The 9,050-nt window shown below is 32.1% G+C and overlaps 2 protein-coding genes across 7 annotated transcripts in view; one reads left to right on the top strand and one right to left on the bottom strand.

The window, feature by feature from the left end:
• Window positions 1-9,050, top strand: part of LOC142342273 (protein Dr1-like) — a 514,279-nt gene that overhangs the window by 135,248 nt on the left and 369,981 nt on the right. The window lies entirely within an intron of this gene.
• LOC142342853 (uncharacterized) overlaps window positions 6,405-9,050 on the bottom strand; it is an 81,834-nt gene continuing 79,188 nt past the window's right edge. For all 5 annotated transcript variants that reach the window (XM_075394479.1, XM_075394482.1, XM_075394481.1 and 2 more), the window contains exon 2: window positions 6,405-7,969. In XM_075394479.1, coding sequence (XP_075250594.1) covers window positions 6,716-7,855 — 1,140 coding nt within the window. In that variant the 5' untranslated portion in view covers window positions 7,856-7,969 and the 3' untranslated portion in view covers window positions 6,405-6,715. The remainder of the gene's footprint in view (window positions 7,970-9,050) is intronic.

Raw genomic sequence — 9,050 nt, 5'->3', positions numbered from 1 at the left:
TACATTAAAAAACTTCAGTTAAGATGAAATGAGACCCAATGAACATTTTTTTTGTCTTCGGGGAATCATACCTCATTGGTTTTGTGGTTTAGACAATGTGTTTTTAAAAAATTTAATGAACTTTTTGCGTTTCGCCGGAATTTGTTGCTTTTTTGTAGTCCTGTAATTTGTATGGTTATTCAAAACTGTTACTGGAGGAGTAAGTGAACCTAACCAAATAATGAATGCCATTGGCTGATAAGGCTTTGAATGTAATTTTTAATTTTTCTAGGAAAAAAATTACAGTTAACTAATTTTAAACTGATTTATCAACTTGTTGGTCGACCGCAACAATGACAGGTACCATGTGCTTGAAATTGATTCATGGATTAGTCTGGTTATTCAGTTTGGTTTCCAATATTGCATGCTATGACTTGGATGCTGTGGGTTCTCAGAAATTGTGTTTGATAAATTGATTAAAGTCCATTTTTGATTTTTTGTCACGCTGTCATAAAACTGAAATTTGCCAATGACGTCGAAGAGATCTTGATGACAATCTGAGCTGAAGAAGGTCATCAACAAAAATGAGAGACGAAATGTCTTCGACAGTTTCGTCTCTCACTTATCTTTCATTTCTCGATTTTTGCTTCTATTTGTTGACCTTTTATTGATCGTAAGAAGTATTTTGATTAATAAAGATTGATCTCTTTGGCTTTCAATTGGGGTACAAGTAACGTGTTTAATGCGTCCAACGAGAGTTATTTGTTTCAACTGCTCTAATAATATTCTTTGTCTTTGAAGTTTAGTTATTTGTTTTAGTTCTACATTATCACAAACCTCAGAAGTCTAATCAGCGTTGAAAGGAGAATCAGTTTAACGTATCCAAAAAATTTTACCAATAAAACTTTTTTTTGAGTAAATTCGATAAATCCCTCTTGCACATTTTATACTTCTATTTCCCGCCGTTAATTGTTTTCTTTATGCGGCTGAGAATTTTTCTGATTTTTGACAGGCGTTCATTGATACCTTTTGCGGGGTAAATGAATTTATTCAAATCTGTTTATTGATAGTTTATTGTTTAGTTGATTTTTATTTTCTTTAATTTGTTTTTATTTTTTATCATTTTATTTCTTTTCTTAATTATTCAAGCTAAATCTCATCAATGAGAGATCTCAAGCACTTCACACACTTTTTTTATCTTGAACACTTTATGTTTTCTTACAAGTTTTGTATGTAATCTTTTTTTTGTGCTGCTTTTGTTGTCTCTTAAAGTGTTTAAGTTAATAGCAAATTTCATTGATATTCAAATGAGAAGAAAGTGAACATACAAAATCTTTCATTTATATAATAACTGAAACAACAGAAAGTATAATGGAAATAACAACGTATAATATTCAGATAACAGCTGATGATTTTAATGGTACTTCTTAGCTTAATTCTTTCGTTAAAAACGAATGTGTTTTATGACTTTTGAGTTTATTTGATTTTTAAAGCTTCGATAAATTTCCGAACTGTGCCGTTTTTTTTCTTTTTGTTGATTGGTTATGTAGTCGCATTATGGAGAGGTCGCATCTGTTTTGTAATTAAGTACAAGTGAATTTGTGTATTTGAGGTTTTATCTGATGGTATTTTGATTTTGTTTAATATCTCTTCTAATCTCTTCATTCGGCAGATAATTAATTTTGTGCGGACGCATTTACTGAGCCTCCTTTTTTCGATTTTAAGTTTAACAGTTTTCTCCCGTAAGTTCCTTTGTGACTTCGTCCCGCACCGTTGGGCGTGTTATGATTTTGACTAGTGGGTCTAGATTTGACCTTGAGTGAGCTATAAACACAATGTCTGAAACATTTTCTTAGTTCATAAATTGAATAGTGCTATTTGAATACAGTTGTTCTTCTTGCTATGTTTTATTCACCACCATACATACCTTCATGATCGTTTTGACAATGACTACTGAGTTTTCTCTCATAATTATCATCGTCATTCAATCTCATACTATTTCCTCTTTTTGTTCAATGATTCAGTCTAGACACTAAATTAATAAAGATAAAATTACCTACACAGTTCCGGGAACTTCCTCTCTGAGTAAAGTTCACGTACAAATCGCCGATTTCGCCGCATTGCATCTCCACATCAACCCATAATTGAATTTTAAAATAACTACGGTATAAATTGAAAAGTATAATTATAGTATAACATTTCACCCCCTTTAAACATAATTTTGGAAAAAAAAACATTTTACAATAACGAGCTAAAAATTGCTCTTGGTCGATTTTGTTCTATTTCACTGATTGACCGTTCTTATACAGAATACAGCCTTGTTATAACTATAATTTACAGCTGCTTTCTAGAATCTTTGAAATCGACAATTTCAAGTTGAACTCTATGGCTGTTAAAATGTTAAAACGCGCAAACAGAAAATTGCTATCATAAGTTACTGGCATGCACTGATGTTGTATTGTTTGTTTCCACAATAGTTCTCGCGTTCATAGCCAACTAATATATCTTACTAACTAATAACCTCTGAACTACCAGCATAACGATGTTTAGAAAACAGAAACATAGCTTGATTAAATCAAAATGGGTCTGTTGAAAGCTTAATCTGAAACAACTGTTTTGTCCCAAAAACTGATGCCTAAAAAAGGAGCTAGAAATTAGGTATTGGCGTCCCTAGGCGAGACCAAATTGTTATCTTGCAAGACTTTTTTTTACAAAAAATGGTTATCTTGCAGGATTCTTGCAAAAAATAGTTATCTTGCAAGATTTGCAAGAAAATGCGTCATATCGTTTAAAAAAGTTCCAAAGACTGGTAAAATTTTCTCGTAGAAGTGAAAAACTCTTGATGCATTGTTTTCGTATGAATTATATTTCTCGGTTCACTGTGGGATTTCGTTATATCATAACCAGTTATAAAAGGAACATTGTAAAAGTTCTAAATATTTGTGCAACCGTATTGCTAACCGTAATGCTAAGGTAAACTTCTTAAGTAAAATCAAGGCAAATTTTACGTTAACTTTACTTTTACTTGAGTTAAGGTGAAAATTTTCCTTAACTTTTTGATAGGTAAAATTGTGTTAAATTATCTTAGCATTTTTGTTACGTTCTTTAGTACATAATTGTGTAGTTTTACTAAAATTACCAAACAAAATGTTTACTTTTGCTTCAACAAAATTAGATAGAACTGCAATACTCCTCTTCGAGTTCTAAAAGTTGATGAAATAGACGAAAATTGACGCTTATATTGGAAGATCTTGAATGAGTTTTGCAAATGCCGCTTATCTTGCAAGAACCTTACAAGATTTGAAAGATATACGTCAAAAATTGTTAGACAAAAAATGCACTGTTAAAGTAGACTTAAAAATGTAGGTGGTCTCGCTCGTCCTCTAGACAAAACGCTAAAAAATTTGCTTTGCGAAATAAGATTTTATTATAAAGTACCAAAATCAGCCTTTTCTGCTATTTTTACCTCGGAAACGGTAATACAAAACTGTTTGACATTGAGTTTGAAAATATTCACTGATGGATTTAGACTGGGAAGTGAACAAAAATCTTTTCAAAATTCCTCAAAATTGTTCAAAAATATGATTTTTGCCTTTTTCACATCGGAAAGTATATAATATTTTAGAAATTATATTTATGCACTTCCAGAAAACTATCTGTTAAAAAAGTTATGCGATTTTTGTTTAACTTATTGTTGATTTTAAAGATTTTAGGGCACGTTGATAAAAGTTTTTTAAAAGTTTAGCCTTTCAAGATAAAATTAATTAGTAATTTGTTAAGGTCTTAGACATTGATTTGTTGTGACATCTGTGGAATATATCAGACATCAGGGGTTATATAGTTATTGACGTTTCATGATATCTTCTATAGCAGTACTCTGACCTCTGATTTTCTTGCCCTCAAAAGTATATAAGATAAATGATTAGTGACAAATAAAGCTTGGTCCACGCATTGTTGGTTTTTGAGATAATATTAAAATACTGACCAATATATAGAAAGGGTTATATAGTTTTTTGTTTCAAATTAGTTATATATTTTATAGCAATACTCTGACACCTTATTTTCTTGCTCTCAAAATATTTACGACAAAATTATAGTAAGAAACAAAACTTGGTCCATCATTGTTGTTTTTTGAGATATTATTAAAATACCGATCAATAAAAAAACCTGATGTGGCATCTGATAAAAAGTGTACGGAACTAGTTTTATAATCTGATAAAAAAAAGTCGCATTTTTATTCCGGTGATTAAATCGAACTAGCCAGTTCGATTAATTCCTGAAAATTTGAGTCTTGATTGTCAGAATATTTTATAATTCACACCACCTTTTTTTTTCTTGACGTTCTATTTCCAAACTTCAAAACATACCAGAAACCACAACCAATTGATTGGCTATTTTTTATTTACATCTTCTTATACCTTCACAAGCATTTGAGACCATATTCCGGATCAGATAAATTCTTTTAATATTAATTTATGAGAATGATTGGCGGATATCATTTCCTATTGTCCTTCTCTTACACTTATGTCGTTTGACATCCATTTTTGAAAAAAAAAACAAAACATTGTGTTTGCAAAAATTGTAGCGATCAGTGGTCTCAATTAAAAATTTTATAATAAGTATTTAACGAAATTCAGCCAAAAATAAGCACTTAGAGTAAACCATAAGAAACCATGTAAATATAAAATTAAGCTAATCCAAGCATTCTCTAGACTGAACTAAATAAAAAATATTAAAAAGCATATATCTATAAAAAGCAACTGTATTTAACAATAGATAACCATTCAATTTCTTTTTTTTGAGAAAAATTTATGATCAGACAATTAATTGGAGATGTTTCCGATAGGTTAAATAGCACATATTAGTTAATCACAATTGTTGTTTTCTTCATCATGATAGTTCTGTTGGTTCATGAGCGTTTCAAGCTTGGTGAAAATTTTTACAGCGCCGTGTTAAAAATCTTGTTAGTATATTGTAAACTTGACACTGACTTGCAAGAAAAATCGTTTCAATTGAAAAGCGGAAACATTGTTTCTGATACATCAGATTTTTTTTCTCGGTGAGTTTTTGCGGTACTCAACAAAATTGCATACATTTTTGGTATGCAAAAGTAATTAATTTTGTCAAAATATAATGAAAACGGAATAGCTGACGGAACTTTTTTTCTGGACAAAATATTAGAAGTACACAACATCTTTTTGTCACACTTGGGTGGTTAGATCTACAAACTCTCAGACATTCGAACTCCAATTTCAACGTTATAATTTTTGAGACACTAAATTAGGTTTGTGTCACTTTACAGTGATTCCAATTAAGTTCAAATGAGAGCAACTAATTTGAAACCATATCTAAAACAATTAAGTTTTGAGTAATCAACGTGTCACAAATGCTTAAAAGTTAGACTCCTATAGGTAAATTTATATGACACATTTTTTATTAATGTTTCAATAACTTTTTTCACATGACAATTTTCAAAACAATTAAATCATCTTTAAAACTATTTTTTTGTTATGCATATCTGAATACTTGTGGGCGGGTAGTTTTCAAATGATAGACGACTGGTTGGCTTTACTAGTATTCAACTTAGGCTTTGGAAGGATAGTTGTAGGGGGTGTATTAGGAGGGGCTTGGATCACGAGGAGGGTTGGGTTTGGAGAAGGTGTGTTGAAAGAGGTCCAAACCGCGGAAGAAAACTGTCTTTGATCCTTGATTTTATGTCTACTCAGCATCTCTTGTGAATTGCATGCTTAGAGGCTAGTAGATCCTTACGACAGGAGCTCATGCCTTTCGGGTTTTACCTGTTTATTTCCTTTTTGAAGGCGAAAATTTAAGTGTCGGACCGAAGATATGTCAAGCGGAACTCGTTAAAAGGTCGCAGGACAAGTATAATTGCTACAAACTTAGTTTGAGAGCAATTATAAAGATAGCAATTATAAAGATTGATATTATAACATGATCCCGTGAATATTCAATTTTTTGTTCTATTTTGTTCTCGTTAATTAAATATTTAGTTTCTTGGAGAATGTCATTTGCCACGAGACTTGAGATTTTTCGGATATTTTTGAGCTTACAGTGATTTGAGTGGCTGTTTATTTTTTTCGGAAATTGGTGCAATTCGAAAAATCTCAGCGGCGAGATCTGGTTTGAACATAGATTTAAACATCAGCTTGAACTAAGATTCGTATCTCGTATATGGGTCAAATTATTATCACACAATTGGAGTCTACGATGGCAACAGAGATTACAAATCCATGGAACTAAAATTGAAGTGAATTTAATTTCAATTCTGACATAATAATCGCTACTGAGCAGTTGTAGCTCGAATGGTGCTTATGCGGTGAGTCTGATTCGGTTTTTCTCGGATCCAGACAAAGAAAGAAAAACAATCAAGTCTAGCATCGCCTCCTGGCATCAAAAATAAGGAGTATAAATCAACGTTGAATTATTACTATGGGACATTATTTATAGATCGTGCAACATTTAAACATTTATCATAAAAATTAGAATTGCTAAACTTTCCATAAAATTCCTCGAATTCGACATTTAAAATTTTCCAAACCAAAGCTTGATTAAGAGTAACATTATTCGCACAGTGATAACTTTAAGTTTAATTATAAGTCCAATTATTTCAGGAACAATTTCTTTAATTTTTTTTGCAGTTTTCCTTTAATTTGAAGCATAAATTTTGGGAAAATTTGCTGAGAAGTCGATATTGTTTCCGGATTTATCGGCAGTTTTAAACATCTCCTTCGCGAGTAACCATTGTCATTTTCCGATCACGAACTGATCTGGGTTCTCGTTTGAGAATAATGACCCTTGTATCTTCCCTAAATCGGCCACTGAGAGCTGCATAAACAATAGGAGACAGGGCGAAATTCAAATAATATCCAAGTTGTAAAGTCTTGATGATGAATGCTGGGAAACTTGACATATAGAAGAAGCTTTCTGTGGTAATAAAGAAGCAGAAATTGATAACTGAAGAAGGAACAAAACAAAAAATATAAACCAGGGTCACACTTATCAAAATTTTTACAGTTTTATCACGCATTTCTTCCATAATATGTTTTTCTTTCCCCAAATTTGCCAAACTTTGAGCATTGTTTGAAGTTTCGGTAGTTGAAATTTCGACCTTTTTCGAACCTTTGTCACTGAGAGCAACCTTTTCGGGTTTCAAATTATCATCATGTTCTTCGTTTTGATTGCTAATTTCCAACTTTGCCATCGTCATTTGATTGGCTAACGTTTTCTGTTTTCTCAGACGCTGATCACGTGCTTTGTTAGCTTGCTTGTTGACAGTGAGAAACACAAGCGTGTACAGCGAAATGATCAGTCCCAAAACTATGAATATAACAATGGGGTATATTAAATGGGGCATCAAATCCAATTCCGGGTGAATGAAAGGGAGGGATGCCAAAACAATCGAGGCCAGAATCGAACCGGCGCTCATCACAATTGCTTTCATAGGACTCATCAGGTAGTGTGTGGCCCAACATATCGCCAAATAGCGGTCCAAAGCTATGCTTAGAAACAAGAGGGCGGATGCCAGTTCCAAAAACATGCTAAACACAATCATGTATTCTGGGGGATTATTACAGGTAAAACTATCGGACCATACCGCAATAATTTCCCAAGGGATAAAACAGCAACATCCGAACAAATTGATGCCGGCAACACACAACATGAATATTTCATGGGGGCATTTCATTTGTTTCAAAAGGTACACGGCAGTGATTAGGGAATTAGCGCATGTTCCGATTGAAGCTGCAATTGTAAGATACACTAAGACAGCAATGCAGTTTGCAGGACTATATTCTAAACTTTCCAATCGGCCCACAACAGTAGCAACTTCATCTTTGGTGGTGTTATTCGAGGTCATTCCGAAGGGTTTTGATTATTGTTCAATAACAGCACTCGGCGATAAACTTTATGTCAAGCTGTATGAGATGGTTTTTCCCAGAGGGTTTCTTTTCAGCTTGTTTGTATGAAAGTTCTGAAACAGAATGAATGTTATGATAGTTATAGAAGGAAAGTATAAAGCTACATACATACTTCTATGAGGATGAGAAAAAATAATAGCAAAAGTTTTGTGCATGTATAACTAACCAGCTCTATATAAGGTTCAAGTGATTCGCTTCCTTACATCAAAAATTTTGATGTATTTTTGTTATTAATGAAATTTTCAACTGTTTAGACCTCTTATTTGCCATCAAATCTCCCTCTCTATCATTCTGCTTGCTAAACATTTCTTTTAAAAATATATCGAGTAAGTGATACAAACACCACCAAATTATCCTTGCGTCTAGTGAAAGTTTGGCAGTGTTAAGAAACGTTAAAGAATTGTTGTTCCGACCCCTCTTGAGGGGCTAGTAACTATATACTCAAATGGGTTTTTTTTTGTTCAGTCAATTTTGGCCGACCGATATATTCATCGTAGAAAATTGAGACTGGAATCATTAGAAAGCCTGTCCAGTGTAGAATATGGAATTAAAAAGATTTTTTTTTAATTTTCTTTTTTTTACAGGGAGCTATCGAGGTTTGAATAAAACTTCGCCAATTTTGCAAAAATTTGTTAATTTTTACAGGAAGAGTTGTTGATTTTTATTTGTAAAGACAAACAATTACTGTAGGCTATTATTATTATTTTTTTTGTCAAAAATTCTGGCTAATTATTTCAAATTTAAGACTTTTTCATCAAAAACAGCACGAAATAAGTTTTTTTAGTTCAGTTTGATTAGTTTTCCAGGAAGTACAGACCCAAACACCACAAACACAATCTTTGTGGACTCAAAATGGGGCTTTTTCTGCTTCAAATTCCGTTGAGAGTGGTTTGTAATTAAAACTTTGCCGCTTTTTGCTAAATTCATTTGTTGATTATCAAAAACGCAGAATCTATTTTTGATTTTTTTTACTAACAAAATATCAATATCTATAACATTCGAGTAATTGCATTAAAACTTTGCCATTTTTTGCTAAATTTATTCGTTGATTATCTAAAACGCAGCATCTATTTTTGATTTTTTAACTAACAAAATATGAAAATCTATAACATTCAGGTAATGAAGTTTTCCTAA

This window comes from Convolutriloba macropyga, chromosome 7 (assembly GCF_964194025.1).
Source record: "Convolutriloba macropyga chromosome 7, txConMacr16.3, whole genome shotgun sequence".
Lineage (NCBI taxonomy): Eukaryota > Metazoa > Xenacoelomorpha > Acoela > Convolutidae > Convolutriloba > Convolutriloba macropyga.
Note: the sequence above shows the minus strand (reverse complement) of the source record. Positions and strands in the feature narration are given on the sequence as shown.